The 16,385-nt window shown below is 47.9% G+C and overlaps 1 protein-coding gene across 2 annotated transcripts in view; it reads right to left on the bottom strand.

Moving 5' to 3' along the window:
• Positions 1–2,776: 2,776 nt before the first annotated feature.
• Positions 2,777–16,385, bottom strand: part of CNKSR3 (CNKSR family member 3) — a 78,014-nt gene continuing 64,405 nt past the window's right edge. For both annotated transcript variants that reach the window (XM_080666986.1, XM_080666987.1), the window contains exons 8-13: positions 14,449–14,517; positions 14,027–14,173; positions 11,239–11,363; positions 8,153–8,361; positions 7,578–7,667; positions 2,777–4,087 (exon numbers count right to left, since the gene is read on the bottom strand). In XM_080666986.1, the coding sequence (XP_080523112.1) occupies positions 3,789–4,087; positions 7,578–7,667; positions 8,153–8,361; positions 11,239–11,363; positions 14,027–14,173; positions 14,449–14,517 (939 nt within the window). In that variant the 3' untranslated portion in view covers positions 2,777–3,788. The remainder of the gene's footprint in view (positions 4,088–7,577; positions 7,668–8,152; positions 8,362–11,238; positions 11,364–14,026; positions 14,174–14,448; positions 14,518–16,385) is intronic.

Here is a 16,385-nt window from a genome sequence, read left to right as displayed (position 1 = left end):
ACACATTTAACCCCTGAGGTCTGTTGCAAGTTGGCAGCGTGCATAAACAGATGAGCAGCTCAGACGATGAGCTTCTTAAACACTGCCCTGCAATTTCAGAATAGGCCTCGGGATGGTCACAGCCAGGATTCCATGTCCAATAACCCGACACCACGTGCATTTCTATGAAAGGGGGGCAGAGTAGGTGCCCCCAAGGTTCTGCAAGATGGTTTCACAGCCTCCTGGCCCAGGGACATTATTTTGATTATCGACAAAATCTTCTCTCTCCTCTTTACAAATCAGTGAGACATAGATTGCAGAAGGAGTTTTATAGTAAGAAAACATTCTCTTCTACACACACACTGTTTGGGACAGACTTCACATCCCTGGAACAAGAACTCCATGGCCCTGTGGCAAATCTGAATTTGATGTTATTTCTTTTTCCTTTACTTATGTTGAACCTCACTTTTGTCAAAACTTTGTCCAACCAGCAAACTTGCAGCAATAATTCTGACCTAGAATAAATAAAATCCCTAACACAAAACCTAGAATTTTGTAATAAGATGGATATTTTTTGAATCCCATATCCTACAGGTTATAAAATCTATTTTTAAGTCCCTTTAGGTATCACCAAACATGTGCTATGGTTCTACTAGGCTTGATTCGCCACACAGTATGGGGAGAGCCACGAGCTGTGTGACAGATGGGGCATGGTTCTGCACCGGCCCTGCGGGTGAGACCCTCACAACAAAGACCTGTCCCCCATCAGCGCAATGTTCAATTGCCCCACCACATATTGATGTGGCTGGAAACCCAGCTTGGAATGATATGAGGCTATAATCTGACTTTATCTATAAACACACAGGGAATTCTTAGCCCAGTTTTAGAATGTGTTGGATTTTTCAGGAACGTAATCAGAATGTTCTGTATGATGAGGGAAGCCTGAAGAGGAAAGAGCATGTGAGCAAGGACCAGCACCAGATTGCTTCAGAGTTCATGCCAGCTCCCTGTTTATCGGCTAGGTGCCCTCGGATAACTCCTGGCCGGTAAAAGGGGGAAGCGGGTGGCACCCACCTGAGAAAGCCGTGAGGATTCAGACCAGCCGCCAGGAAGCACTCTGTGGGTGTCCCTACTGCAGACTTCTGTTTTGTCTAGAGCTTTAGCAAGAACTGGCCACATCTTAGAAAATCGTTGCTGACATCAATCTGTTCCTGGTATTGAGCTGCCAGCACAGCAGGCCTGTACTGGTCAGCGTCTACAGACGCCACGTCCCTGGGGATTTTACATATAGACCCAAGCATGCCCCTTGTTTCATGATTTCACTGCCCCTTGTAACATAATTGCGTTGGAGCATTTACATATTAAAATGACTGTCTCATTATAAATGTTTCCTACGTTTATATTTAAGTTAGGACATTAAATGGATGTGTGTGTATAGAGGCCAGTTAAAGTGCCTGTTCATTTCATTTCAGAATATTAAATGGGGTGATGCTTTTATGGGCAAAGACAGGTCTTATCGTCTTTGGTTTTTATTTAACGATTGTGGTGATATTATAAAATATTTATTATAAGAAGAGGCATGTGTTGAATTTGGTTTGATAGTATTTTAAAATATCACTATTTTAAAGTATCATGTCAAAAAGGGTCACTCTGCATCTTCATGTTAACACCTGTCCACCATAAACGCCGTTACTATTGAGGTTAGCAGTTTCCATTCATTTCTAAGAAATTAGTATTAAACTATTGCTTATGTATCTCCACAGTAGAGGCACATACAAACTTTTTTAAAGCAGCCATCTATCTCTTAAATACAATTCAGGAGAAAACCCCAAGTGAAAATAAAAATGAATCTGCGGAGGCTGCCTGAAGGTAGAGAACCCAGAAACTTCCCTGGCCTACCCTTGGGCCTCCAGGGGACAGTCCGAAATTTAAGGTGGGCACTGCCTATAGTTCAGACTGACTGCTGCAAGTTCATTTTAGGAACAGTCAAGAGATCACAAGTGGCATTTTCTCTACAGAAAAGGAGCACATCTCCAGCAAAGACCCCCAAGCTGTTTTACTCATTACTGAGCTGAACTGCAGAGCTGAGAGTCCGCCCGGACGCCCAGGGAGCGAGCGGAAGTGTTGCCACCCCGCTTTCTGGGCACGACGCCAGCTCACACTCACAGTGAAATGGACAAGGCTTTCCCACAGCTCCCTCCTGGTCACCGGGCCCAGGAACAGACGGCCGCCCCCACGCTTGGCCCTCACAGTGTGCCGAGAAGCCGCCTGCCGGTGAATCACACCCCCAGCCTCTTCTGGCCCTGGTGTGCCAAACTCCTCCCATCCCCCAGGGAACAGGGCATTCTCTCTGCAGCTCCCTGAGGCTGGCAGGGCCACCCATTTCAATCCAATCACTCCAATAGGTGAGGGCTGTTCTTCCCTCACCCACCAAGACCATTTTAAAGGGAAGATGTTTACTAACTCCAGGGCATCTCCAAGTCACTGAGTTTTAGGAAGTTCGGCAAAATGAATTATTTAGGGATATGGTGGGGGGTGGATTTCTGACGGGGGATACCAGCTCTGCCTACAAATACCTCAGAACATTCCCCAAATGTCATGTGACTTTACACACGCTTCCTCAACAGCCCCATTTCTAAGCCAGACAATCCCAAATTCTTGGGAGAGTTCATTTTCTTTTTTAACAGGAGCATCCATGGTCGCAACAGCCACTTGTAAATCGGAAACGACCTCAAACTCACTTGTTTTGTTAGCGTTGTGTATGGCGCAAAACAGAAATACTCCAACTCCACGTGACTAAGAGTAGGAAAAATATACAACTGTATTTAAAACGCTTAAATTAACAAGATAGTACTTTTCCGTTCTAACAAAATATCATACATTCCGTTTAAACAAGAGTTAATACCCAGACACACTTTTCCAAAATACCTGATGCTACTTGAAAATTTGTGACCGTGAGACCTGCCAAGGTTTTTCTAATCGGCAAAGCGTGGCCGCCCGAAGAACGGGCCGTTCTCCTCCGAAGACAGACACTGACCAGACCGCACTGCGAGCTGACGTCTCTTCCACAAACTTCAGTCCTGCTGCTTCGTTTTCCTCGAGGATACTTTGGCTGTCAGCAAATCTTATAGCTTCTCTTCCCTCCAAGACAGGAACACGTAACGGGGACGCCGTCGGGGCCAGAAAGGGCTTTGTGCGTGGCCAGCCCGCCCTCGGTGTGCTCCTGTGTTCATCGCCCTGAACTGAGACCGTGATGAGAAGGAGATGAACCGGGTGGGACCCGGCGGCACGCACACCTCTGCTCTGCGGCAGACACTTGCGGGTCATGTGATGTCAAAGTCAAAGCCGTGACCCTACCAAAGTGTTCTCCCCACTGGCTTTCTCAGGCGAAGAAGTTGGACCACGAACCAATACATCTGTGCGACAATGGCCACCAACTGTATCCCGTCCCCCAAAACCAACAATGCCCCAGGGCCTCCCATTCGCCCCAACCCCGGCAGAGGCTGCGGGCTGGGCTGTGTAGAGTGTCTCCGTGTTCCGGCTCGAATGAGGCCAGAAAAGCCAACTCTCCCGGTCTCCTCCTCCCGCCTCCGCCAGCGGCACCGGGGCCCCTGGATCTGCTCCCACCCACTTGCTTCCACCATCCGAGAAGGGCGGCACACAAGTTTCCAAACACAAAAAACACAAAACCATTTGCAAAAGGTGTCTACATAATACTGTGCGTGAAAGTCAGAACGGTGGCCCGCTAGGAAGGAAGGCACTTGTGAGCAGGGGTGGGGGGGTCGGGGGGGCATCCCCGGGGGCCAGGCTCAGTGAGTCAACAGTTTCAGGCGCGTGAGCCAGCTGACCAGCAGGGACGGCTCCGGGGCCGAGGCCTTGGCCCCCGACGAGGCGGCTTTCTTCTTGGTCCCTTCCTCCTGGAACGGGATGGTGGCGCTGCTATGGAGATCCGCGCCCAGGTAGCACCTGCTGCCTCGGATGTAGTCTGCGCCTCGCACCAGCTGCCGCTCCGCGTGGGGCCTGGAGAACCGGTACGGGGGAGAGGCGCTTTCTTCGATGATCGGAGGGATCCGCTCGTTACTGAAATACCGGCAGAGGGCATCCTCACCTGTTGTCAGACAAAGACCGCAAGTCTATTAAAATGACCGTGCGCCGCCTAAGTGGGCCCACAGCCCGCTCAACCTTCTGAGGCCCTTGGATGGCGGGTACCACAGCCTGCCCTCCCCCAGGGATGGGCTAGGAGGCCTCGCTGACGGCCAGGCCCACCCCCTGGGGGTGTGGAAAGCAGAAATGGTCGAGGGCCATCCTAGTGTGGGCCGCTTTCCCACCTGAGAGGTGACAGGTGGGCAGAGCAGAGACAGAGAGCCCGCGTTCCGTTACCAGGGTAAGTAAGGGTTTTCATAACTTCACTTGAAACCAAGACAGAAAGCTGCCAACTCCATGCTCCTTCCCCATCGTCCTTCCACGATGCTTGCAGCACACAGCACATGCTTTTAGAACAGGGCTCCTATGCTGGAGCGCCCCTAAGGAGCATTCAGAAAGGCAGGGGTGCCTTTGGTTGTGTGGACTGAAGGGACCCCATGCTGACCTGACAGGCTCAGGGGAGGCCTGCATGGCGGTCTTGCAAACTCAGAGACCTAAAGTCACCACAAAGGATGGTCTGAAATTAAACTTTAACTAAACGCAGTTATGGTGGGTAGTTACGTCCTAGGCCAATATCTTCACTAACAAGATCAACCTTTACCTGAACTGAGCCTATCTGTCTTTTTGCATCTATAATAGCATATCCTTGAAATGTCTGGGTAACTTGTAACTTCCCTTTTTCTGGACCCCTTGGGGCACAACCTAATGTGCTGGGCGCCAGGACAGATACCACAAATTCCTTCATTATCATGTTAATTGTTCCTGCACCCACCTAAGTATAAGTCTATTATTTTACTTTTTATCCAATCCCAGAGACCCCTTCCCCTTCCTCCCCCTCTACGCCCCCGCTTTGCTTTCTGCCGCCTCTCTAGTCTATCACCAATGGATTTCATGTAACCCACCTACGTCCCTTCTTTGCTTGCAATGTATAAAAATAGAGGAAAAACCCGCCATTCTCCAATTCGTTGAGATACTGCTTCCTGGCAATTGTCGACAGTTTGGCTCAAATAAACTCACAAAAACTCTTTACAGGTTGGAATGTTTTGTTGTTTTTCTTTTACCTAAATGAAGGGCGGGCACTGTTCACCATCCATGGAGGGGTTCCAAAAAATTTTCATGCTCTGCTACTCGGGACATTTCCCAGCAAGAAAGACTGATCCCACCCTAGATGCCAGTAGACCCCCTGGGATTGGTGATGGGTGATTATGCAACTGAATAGAAACCTACAACGCAGGCCACTTTGGCATTCTTTTGACCATAAAATTCCACCTCTAAAAACATGCAAAGATCTACGTACAAGGATGCTTACTGAAGCATTATTTACGATGGGGGTGGGGAGTGAATAAAAACAGAAATAACCTAAATGTCCAACAAATACTAAATACATTAAGTGTTATAGCCATAAGATGGAATACTAATGCAGCTATTAAAAATGTTCTAGATAATATTCAGCTCACATAGTATTAGTGAACAACTCTTCCTTCCACCTTGCACGCTTTTCCGAAGTGTATAATTGTATCTATGAAAACAACTGGAAGAGACACAACACCTTCACCCTGATTGCTTCTAGGTTGGGGAAGCAGATTGCAGCTGAGTTTTACTCTCTCGCACCTTTGAGATGTTCTTCCGGTACTTGACTTGCTTTTGTCATCAAAGGGCGGAAGTTACTTTTAAAAAGTGCCCATTGTCAAAAAGCCACATAGCGCATGAGTCGCTTGATATGAAACGTCCAGAATAAGCAAATGCAGAGACAGAAAGTAGATGAGTGGTTGCCAGGGGCTGAGGGGGGAAGGAACAAGGCGTGGCTGCCCAGAGGCCTGGGGCTTCTTTTCCAGAGGATAAAGGTGCTGGGATCAGAGATGGTGACAGACACACAAGGCTAGGACTATACCAAGGAGCACTCCGATGTTCCCTGCCACAGGGGGAGCGTTGTGGTACATGTGAGTTCCATCTCAATAAAGCTGTTCTCGCCCTACCCGGTTTGGCTCAGTGGATAGAGCGTGGGCCTGCGGACTGAAGGGTCCCAGGTTCGATTCCGGTCAAGGGCATGTACCTGGGTTGCGGGCACATCCCCAGTAGGGGGCTTGCAGGAGGCAGCTGATCGATGTCTCTCTCTCATCGATGTTTCTAACTTTCTATCCCTCTCTCTTCCTCTCTGTAAAAAATCAATAAAATATATTAAAAAAATAAAATAAAATAAAAATAAATAAAAATAAAGCTGTTCTCTTTACCTTTCATTCTAACAGGATCATACAAGAAACATGGAGTGGGGACAGGGGGACAGGTAGGTTTCCACTTACCGATTTCACACTCCCCACCCTGCCTCTCACCCCATCTCTCAGGATGTGAAGGCAATAAAAGGCTAAATCTGAGCTTCAAAGGCAAGAAAGATGTTGACACTTTAAAATCTACACAAAGGACAGCCTGCCACCTGCTGACTGCTCCACAGACTTTCACTGTCAACTAGAGGTGTCCTGGACCTCACGAAAGGATTATGCCTTTGCACATTAGCATAATCCAGGGGATACGGGTACTTGGGTGATAAGCTTTACCAAGTCCCGGGGAGACGTCAGGGGGTGATTACTTTGAAAGTTGGGCTTTCAGAATGTTTTTCTCCTTCCCTTCGCCATCTAAAGCCTGTGGACCTGAACCTGCCACCTGCTTTGTTTTAGCACTGCAAAAGCGATGTTAGAATGCCCTGCCAGTGCTGATATAATCAAATATAACTGGCAAAAAATAAGAATATTTATAAACCTTTTTCTCAAGACTAGTGCAACAATCAGTAACTAATTACAGGGAGGACTAAACACAATTTATTTTCTAACTGTAAGTACTCTCTAACACAAGAAGGATTTGCGGGGAGGGGGGAAATAATCCAAAAAAAAACCAAACAGACTCCAATAATCATAGTCATAAAATTTAGGATGAGATTGCATAATGAATAATTTATTTCTACTTGTTTAGAAACCGGACCATTAATGTCTACAGCCTTTTCAAAGCGCACACTGCTAATGAGGAGATGTACAATCACTAATAGGACTGCATAATTCTGCCATTCTAGAAATACGTAGGGTCTGAGGTCTTCAGCATTCCTGATTTCATAGATAAGAAGATGGGGCTCAGAAAGGCTATTCAGGGGTCCTCAGACTTTTTAAACAGGGGCCAGTTCACTGTCCCTCAGACCGTTGGAGGGCCGGACTATAGTTTAAAAAAAAACTACGAACAAATTCCTATGCACACTGCGGGCCCGGGACAAGTCAGCTGCTAAGCAGGACAGGCAGCGGCACCTGGCGGGCCGGATACATGTCCTCGGCGGGCCGCATGTGGCCCGCGGGCCGTAGTTTGAGGACCCCTGGAAGTCCTCTATCCCGTTATCCCAGCACATTTAGGAATAGGACTGAGATCTGGGCCTGGGTCTTCTGATTCCTGATTTGATGTGATTTGCTTCAACTTACCTTTCTTCCCATGACCGCGCGGTCTGGCGAAAGGGTCCACGATCCCCATCCAGCTCCCATCCGCAGGCATGGACAAAGGCCGGGGCTTGCCTGGGGGGTGGGAGGGAGCAAGGTGACAGTGGGTGACTGGGTGGCTCAGAGAATCATCCCCTTTATTTGTAATCTAGACCGCCACCCCTGCAGGATCACACTCACGTAAGCAGAAGCAGTAACGTATTTTAAATAAGGGAAATATTTGAAAGCATCGCATTTCCGCAGCGAGCCATCGGGACAGGGGCGTGCTGAACTGGAGTCTGTGGGTGCACCGAGCAGAGCCACTCAGAAGCTAAAACCCAGGCTCTGAAGTTTAAAACTGGAACGTGATCTCACCCACCGGGCTTTGATGCCAGGCGGAGCCATGACTCAACAAGGCTGCGCTTTAGAGGAAGGAACGAAGGTCTCATACTTGGAATTTCATTGAGGTTTATGTTTTCCTCAGATTACCCTCCGGGCCTGCCGAATCCAGCCAGCGGTCCCACATAAGGACGGGGGTGGGGAGGAGGAGAGCAGCACAAAACAAACACTCAGACCCGTACCGTAGGACGGCGTTTTCTGCCTCATTTTGGTGGGCAGAATGTTGGTTTCAACCGAATACCCGGGCAGCTGATCGGAGTCGGCAATGGTGAACCTCCGTCTTCTGCTCTCCTGGTCCAAGAAGGAATTCGGGGACTCCGAGCCCTTGGGGCCAGGCGCCAGCCGGTGGCACTTGCTGAGTCCTCCGTAAAGGAAACTCCCGTTCTCGTTCCTGGAAGGCAGTGGGCAGTCAGGCCATAGCTTACAAAGCCCCTCCCCTGCAGGTGCACAAAGGAAGTGCCATCACCTTCCCCCTGGGGGAAAAGCACGGCTTTTTCGATCCCAGTTGTTTCTCAAATACATAGAGGTCCTATGAAATAAAGGCAAATACCATGATCTATGATTTAAAATAAGGGAAAATGCATGTCTTTCCTATGTGATCCAATGGCACACATGTACCTTTGAAAAGAGGGCTCTGGCTTCCGTGAACATCTGTCCTACCACTCGGTCACCTACTTAGGTGGGTGCAGGAATCTCGGGTTCAGGTGGGACCTGTGGAGCCATTTCTCTCAGGCCCAGCGGAGTGTCTTGGCCAAGATCCAGAAAAAAGACACTTGATGTGCAATGGAGCTGTTAGATTTGAAAATTATGTCAAAAACCACAAAGGGCCCTTTACAGTCCCCAATGGGGAGTGTCTATTTTCTGAACCAAGTACAGAAACTGGCAAGCGCTGGATCTTCGAATTGCAGCTCCATTCTTTCTAAATGTCAGCTTATACTAAAAGCTGAAATTAATTTTAATGGGTCCAAGTTACCAGCTGGTTACATGTTTTGCATTTAGTGAATTCCACTAGGTGACCCTTGTAAAAAGTTACGAGACAAAATACAGAATCAACTGAGTCCAAAACCGTCCGAAGATCAGTCTCGCCAGGGTGGTGTCCCCAGTGAGCCAGCTGCCCATGCGCCCCTTCCCCCATGAATCTGTCTCCTTCCACACTTTGCAACCTGGACTAGAACTTCCCCATTCACAAAGCTTCCATGATTCACCACTCCTTCTCTGTAACCATTTGCATTCTTCATGCCTCAGACAATATCCTTCATTAATGACATGTGTGTGTGTGGGGGGGGGGGGGGGCACGCATGCATATGTGCCTCACCAAGTAGATTAAAAGCCCTAGCTCCTCTACCTGCTCACTATATACATCACCCTCTGCCTTACCGCTGCCCTGGGACCCGTCACTGAGACCCAGGCAAGAACATTCAGGGTTGGGAGTTAGAGGAGCGGGGGGGGGTGTCCTTCCTACAGTTTCAACAGCACACACACTGACCATCAGTGAAACTCCTGTGTTTTGCATATGCAAAGGCAACTACCTGTTGCTTTACACACACTTAGGGTCCCATGGCCATATGACTCCAGGCTCTGACGACAAGGAAGAGTCCTATCTACCAAGCAGAAAGCCCTGATACCCTACAGTGACTGCTCTGCACGCTCTAAGACGTTCGGGGCAAACCAAGACTCAAAGAAGAGGAAAACGACAGTAATTCTTCTTCGTGCCAGGAAGAAATACAGTGGAAGCAAATAGTTCAGCTTGCAACAAAACAAACAAGTGAAAAACTCTAATATAAAGTAAAACATCCCTCTAAGTTCAACCCCAACTTTGTCTTATGAGATATTATAGCGTAATTGCCTATTTCTCAACTTATTCTTGAACAGCTGACGGAGACATTGGCAGTTCTCGGGGGGCAGGAACTACATCTGTTTTGTGCAAATGGCAGCCCAGGCCTGACACTAAGTAAATGTATCCTGGATGCATGGGCCAGGTTCTCTAGTTTTACCAACATATGCAAATGTGTAAGTTGATATAAACAAGCCTGTATTTTATACCTAAATCACCCCCTATATAATATCGAGTATGACCATCCTCATTATATAACATTTAAGATAGCCATTATAAAGCAATGACCTTTAAGAATTTATAATAGACACACACATACACACAGGTGTGTGCAAATATAGTTCATCCACACCTACATCCATATTTTTAAGTGCTATGAAGGACACACCTCTCAGCAAAATAACGCTGTGACTTTAGTTAATGTCCCAGAAATATCTATTACCTTCCTCTCCCCAGAGATGAATTTACCATGTAGTTCATGAAACTCCAGCTTCAGGGAACCCCAAACACCCTCTTCCAACATCCAGGGAGGAGCCAAAACAGTGCATTCCCAAGAACACACACTTCTGTGAGGAGCCCCTTCCCCACCAAATTGCAAAGTGACAGGGTCCCTGAAACCTGGGTCTGCCCCTACACTTCCCCCTGAAGAATCACAGCCCCCCAAGTTCTATCAAAATATAACTGACATAACATTGTATTAGTTTAAGGTGTAGAACATGATGATTTCAGGGGGGGTGGGGGGAGAGAGAGAGAGAGAGAGAGAGAGAGAAATGATCACCGCATTTGATAAGTTTAAATAACATCCTTTACCTCACATAATTACCCATGCTTTTCTTGTAATGAGAAATTTTAAGACCTACTCTCTCAGCACTTGCATATACAAGACGACATTATTGGAAATTAGTCACCATCCTGTATATTACAGCTCCAGGCCTTATTTATCTTTTTTTAAAAAGAGGATATGTATTTATGGCTTTTAGAGAAAGGGAGGGAGAAAGGGAAGGAGGGAGGAGGAGAGGGAGGGAGACAGAGAGAAACATCAATGTGAAAGAGAAACATCAATCAGTTGATTGCCTCCCATACCTGCCCTAACGAGAGATCAAACCTGCACACTAGGTATGTGCCCTTGATGGGAAACTAAACCCACCACCTTTTGGACAAGGGCTCCAACTGACTGAGCCACCCAGCCAGGGTAGGACTTATTTATCTTATAACAGGAAGTCTGCACCTGTGAACCACCTTCATCCACCCCCATCCCCACAGCCCCATCTCCTAGCCCCCACTCCTAGGGTCGCACTCTTGAGCTGCAACTTTAAGACTGAGCCCTGTCACATGGAATTCGTCAGTTTCTTCTCCTCGTGATCTTCACACCCCCTCCCCTTAGACTCTGCACGCACAGGTGGCATGCGCACCCCACGCACGGAAGGGACCTGCCTGGGAGAGTAGGGCACGGCTGGCGGCGGAGGGATGTACAGGTCCAGGATGGCCGGCTTCTCCTTCTTCAGCGAGGCGTCCATGGTGCTCTCGGGGGACTGCGACGTGGTGGGCGGTGGCGAGGTCTGAAACAGGAGCAGGTGCAAAGGGTGGAGGTTACCTCCGGGACTGCTCTTGGCGCGCGTCTCCCCTCCCCAAAGCCAGCGCCACCTTCCCCACTCCCCATCCCGGATAACTAGGCCACAAGGTCGGTGGGTGCTGACAGCTGTTGGCAACATTCAGCTTGTATTTTTCTCTGAGACCCTCACCATTAACTGCGAGTCCCGAAAGACTAGATGCTTAGTGAGCACCAAGGTCGGAAACTGGGTGCCTGGGGTAAAATCCTAGCTCTGAGCGAATAATGTAAACTCCCGTGCCTCAGTTTCCTCCTCTGAAACAGCCATACTGACAGCACCTCCTGCACAGGGAGGCAGTGAGGATTGGACGAGTGAGTGAATACAAATCGCTAACTATGTTATCATTGACTGGGAGTGTGAGCTTCAAACTTGGACAATCTGGGTGCCATCCTGTCTATGCAGGAGGGTATATTCCAGGACCCCTGGTGGATGTCTGAAACCTCGGACAGTTACTGAACCCTGTGTATACTATGCTTGTTCCTATACATGCATACCTATGAAAAGTTTAATTTATAAATTAGGCACAGTAATAGATTAATAATAATCTATATATATATAAACCTAATATGCAAAGTGTCCCCTCGGGAGTTCGACCAGGAGACCAGGAGTTCGATGGCTTGCTATGATGTGCGCTGACCACCAGGGGACTGCGCGGAATGAAGGCCCCGGCCGGCAACCAGAAGGCCCCGATCGGCCCTGATCGCTGTCCAGGCCTTAGGGACCCTACTCGTGCACGAATTTCATGCACCGGGCCTCTAGTACTGTAATAAAAGTTATGTGAATGTGGTCTTCCCTCAACCCCACCCCCGTCTCTCACAATACCTGGCAGGGGTGGGGGGCATGTCTCATCACATACTCCTGCAGGAGGGCTATGGTGCCCATATACCCACAGGCCGTTGCAGCCAGCGGGCCCAGCTGCCATGAGTCGGCTGCTAAAAGCTGTCCCCTTCTCTGGAGAATAGCCCTCGGCTGGTGGCTCCCCTCCTGAGCACAGTTACAGGAGCCTGTGGCTCTGTGGTTACACGTGTATAACAGGCCGAGGCTAGGCTGCACCTGAGACACCACCTTGCTGGCTTCCTGCTCCTTATCTGGCTGCCTTCCTCCCTCACCTGAAGCACATGTCCTCAGAAATCAGTTTCACAAGCATCTGTCACACGTTCTGCTCTAGGAAACCTTGCGTAAGACACACCCTTCCCCCATGGCATTTGTGGGTGTGCCTCAAGAATAGTGTTTGTCTCCTCTGGGACATGCCCGCCCATCTGCCAAACCCCACCTGGCATTCCAGGCTCCAAAGTGCTCCCATCTCCACGGGAAGGGTGCCTTACCCACCCGGCCCACCCCTATCTCCCCTTCTTCAGAGCCCAACTTCTGTTCTGGGTACCAAGCAGCTGGCAGTCACCCCATCATCTGCTGATGACGAAGGAAGACCTCTGAGATGTCAACTACGACTTTCTGAGAATCCCCCCCAAAATTGAAAGATGTTACACCTTGGACTGAGCAATGCACACAGAAGCATCAGGGGTGTGGCTGATATGTTCACTTATTACTTAAGGAGGGATTTCAATTCCATGCCCCTCCTTGCTCCACTCTCCACGTCCTGTTATTTAACACCCCGCCCCCCACACACACACAGGAACACAGTAAATGCTCTCCCAGTGCTCTGTGCATCACCAAGTACCCAAATGGATGGCTTGAGATTACTGCCGTTCCTTCCAGTTGAAGGTTTGCCAAAAAATCAGTTACATACAAATTGCGATCCTAATCTTAGAAAAGGGCAAAGCGTATTCAAATGCACTGCTTTTCATCCATGGTTTCGCAAACAAATGCTAAGGACTGACGTAAATAATAAAACTCACTAAAAGTCTGTTTGGTTCTTATTATCACCCAAGACTGGCAATTCTAAACAACATCTAAACCATGGATGACTGCTCGCACCCTGTGGATTATTCCCACCGTCCCTCCCACCGCCCCCCGACTCAGCCCCACGTGGTCTCTCTAAAGTTAGCCTTGAAACTGGAAACCTTATGTCAGTGTGCACTGAAAGTGAGAGAGGGACGAGAATGCACTTGGTGCAGCGACGGCAGCCCCCAGCCACAGGGGGCTCCCAAACATCTGAAATGTGGCGAGTGAGACTGAGGAACCCGACTGTTAATTGTCTCTGAATAGCCACACGTGGCGAGTGGTTACTACCCTGTTTGGTGCAAATCTAGACTGTGTATTTTCCTATAAGGCAGGGGTCCTCAAACTACGGCCCACGGGCCACATGCGGCCCACCGAGGACATGTATCCGGCCCGCCGGGTGCCACTGCCTGTCCTGCTTAGCAGCCGACTTGTCCCGGGCCCGCAGTGCGCATAGGAATTCGTTCATAGTTTTTTTTAAAAAACTATAGTCCGGCCCTCCAACGGTCTGAGAAACAGTGAACTGGCCCCGTTTAAAAAGTCTGAGGACCCCTGATAGTAGGGTTACAGGAGAATTATGCATGCTCAGACTCCTGACACCAATCTCCTCCCAATTTTCATCTTGCTTACTGGGGACAACTCAGACCCTTCACACGGTCCAGGCCCTGCCACTGGGGAAGGTTTATCCCCGCCAGCGGGGAGGGACCAGGTACCTGCACGAGAGGTGGCTTCCACCTCAGGTTTTTCAGGGGCGCGGGGGTGAAGTTGAAGGAACCCGTGGGGCGCTTCTTAAGCAGCAACACGACTCCTGTGGGATTCTCCCTCAACTTCTTCACCAGGTTTTTCAGCTGCCATCCCACCTGCAAAGAAAAGATGAAGACAGGGGACTCACTCATGAATTAGGCAAAAATAAATAAATAAATAAAATCTATGAGTATGTCTCAAGGAGAGAGACACACTGGTGAGCAAATAGATACCAATAGGCTGATACAAATAAGTTCTTCTTGGCACTACTTAAAATTATGGAATATGGGATATAAAGTGAAAATTTTAAAAATTCAAGCACAATGGCTTTGGATTTAGTTAGAAGTTCTAAAGGGGAATATTAAGTCTTAATTCACAATGAGAAACTCACCACAGTTTGCCGATTAACCTGAATGACTTCATCGCCAGCATGAATCTTCTGGGATCTGTCTGCAGGAGACTATTAGAAACAGAGAGAGAGACTCGTCTTATTTTTTAAACTTTCTATTTCTTTTTGCCTTTACTTCTTCCTCCTTCTTTCTTCTGTAGACAATGAGCAATGGAAATACAATTTTCTCAAGAAATATTACACAGTGAACGTGCGTTCCCTGCGACTACATCGCCTGCTGCACCTGGCGAACGAGTACTTGTGTTATCTTTTATCAGGGACCTGTTATAACAGACAGTCTGCCAGTTACAACAGCGGGGGTCACGTCACCTACCAGAGAGTGGGGCACACTGGCGACATGATGAGCCGACAAAAGCCAGTGGTTCATCTAAAAGACACCTTACCTTTACTCTTAGCAAAGTCAATCTTGTGAAAGCTGACCCACTGTGTAACATGTGAAGACCATCACTGTGTCATCCCACCTCCTGTTAAGTGATTGTTAAAGCTAAACCTTATTGTTACTCAACCTTGTTTTACAGGTTATCACACTGGTATTAACATGGAAAGACGGTGAAAAGAGAAAAATTTGTTAGAGACAACAAGTTCAAACTCTTTTCATTTTCAGGTTGAATTCAAAATAAACACATTTCAGGTGTCAAAACCCAACTTCCAGACTTTGTTTTGCCAAATCATACTTTATTAAAAATGTGCAAATATAGATATATTCACATGTGTGTGCATATAGATATACTGATTAATCTACTTGTAAAATATTTTGGCCACAGTATTTTTGCTCATTTAATTGAACTAGAATCGTTTATAATTAAAATATATTATATGGCCTGGCTGGTGTGACTCAGTGGTTAAGCATCAACCCATGAACCAAGAGGTCTCGGTTCGATTCCTGGTCTGGGCCGATGCCTAGGAGTGGCGGGCTTGATCCCCAGAAAGGAGCATGTCGGAGGCAAAGGAGCATGCAGGAGGCAGCTGATCAATAATTCTCTCTCATCATTAATGTCTCTACTCTTTCTCCCTCTCCCTTCCTCCCTCTCCAATCAATTTAAAATATATATATATTTTAAAAAGATATATTATATGAGCAAAAGAGAAGGAAAAGATAAGCCTTTGATTTCAAATGATAGTCAAATGTCGCCTAGGCCAGAGTATTTTATTTGGTAACTTATGTAACTGGCTGAATCTCCAACAATTGACAACTCTCCTAAAAAAAAAAAAAAAAAAAAAAAAAAAAATAGCACCTCTGAACATGGCGGGGGATGAGGGTTCTCATCTAAGCTCAAGACACACTTGCTTAATTTTCTCACTCAACTGTTGTGACAGGCTCAACAAGAAATCAGCCAAAGCAGCATGAAAAGGAGGAAACTCTCCCTTTGATTTATCTAGGTCCAGCACAAAGCACGGGTGTGCCTGCTGTTTGTAAAAAACACGTACCGTGCTGCCATAACAACCAGCAGCGCCTCACCTGAGAGACGAGCATCGGGGCGAGCAGAGAGAGTTGGCCTGACTCCAGTCTCTCTCCTGAGGCACTTAAAAATAAATGCACGTGTCACTGCTCCTTCTTGCCCTGTGTGTCAGGTGCTTAACCCACAGCGACAGACCAACTTTTCCAGTTCATCTTCCTGGGCTAGGGATGCCTTTAAGGTAAGCGTCACATTCTCAGAGATGGTCTCGAGGCCAGGGAGTCCCTGTTTACAGATGTGCAATCTTACAAAACAAGCCGATGTCCTGAACTGACTCCCCTTGCTAAGGATCTTCATGCATTCATTTCTCAAGTGACCTACCAAGTGATTAAGAGCTGTGCTTGGCAGAACACGGGTAAAGAGAGAGCCCGATACCCAAAGTCTCCCCAGGGCAACAGCCCTTGCCTCTCTTCACCAGGAAGCAGGCTACTGAAAAACGATGCTTGTTCTGGTTTGCGGCAG

Source organism: Plecotus auritus, assembly GCF_963455305.1.
Source record: "Plecotus auritus genome assembly, chromosome: 4".
NCBI lineage: Eukaryota > Metazoa > Chordata > Mammalia > Chiroptera > Vespertilionidae > Plecotus > Plecotus auritus.
This window is presented reverse-complemented; position numbering and strand designations above follow the sequence as displayed.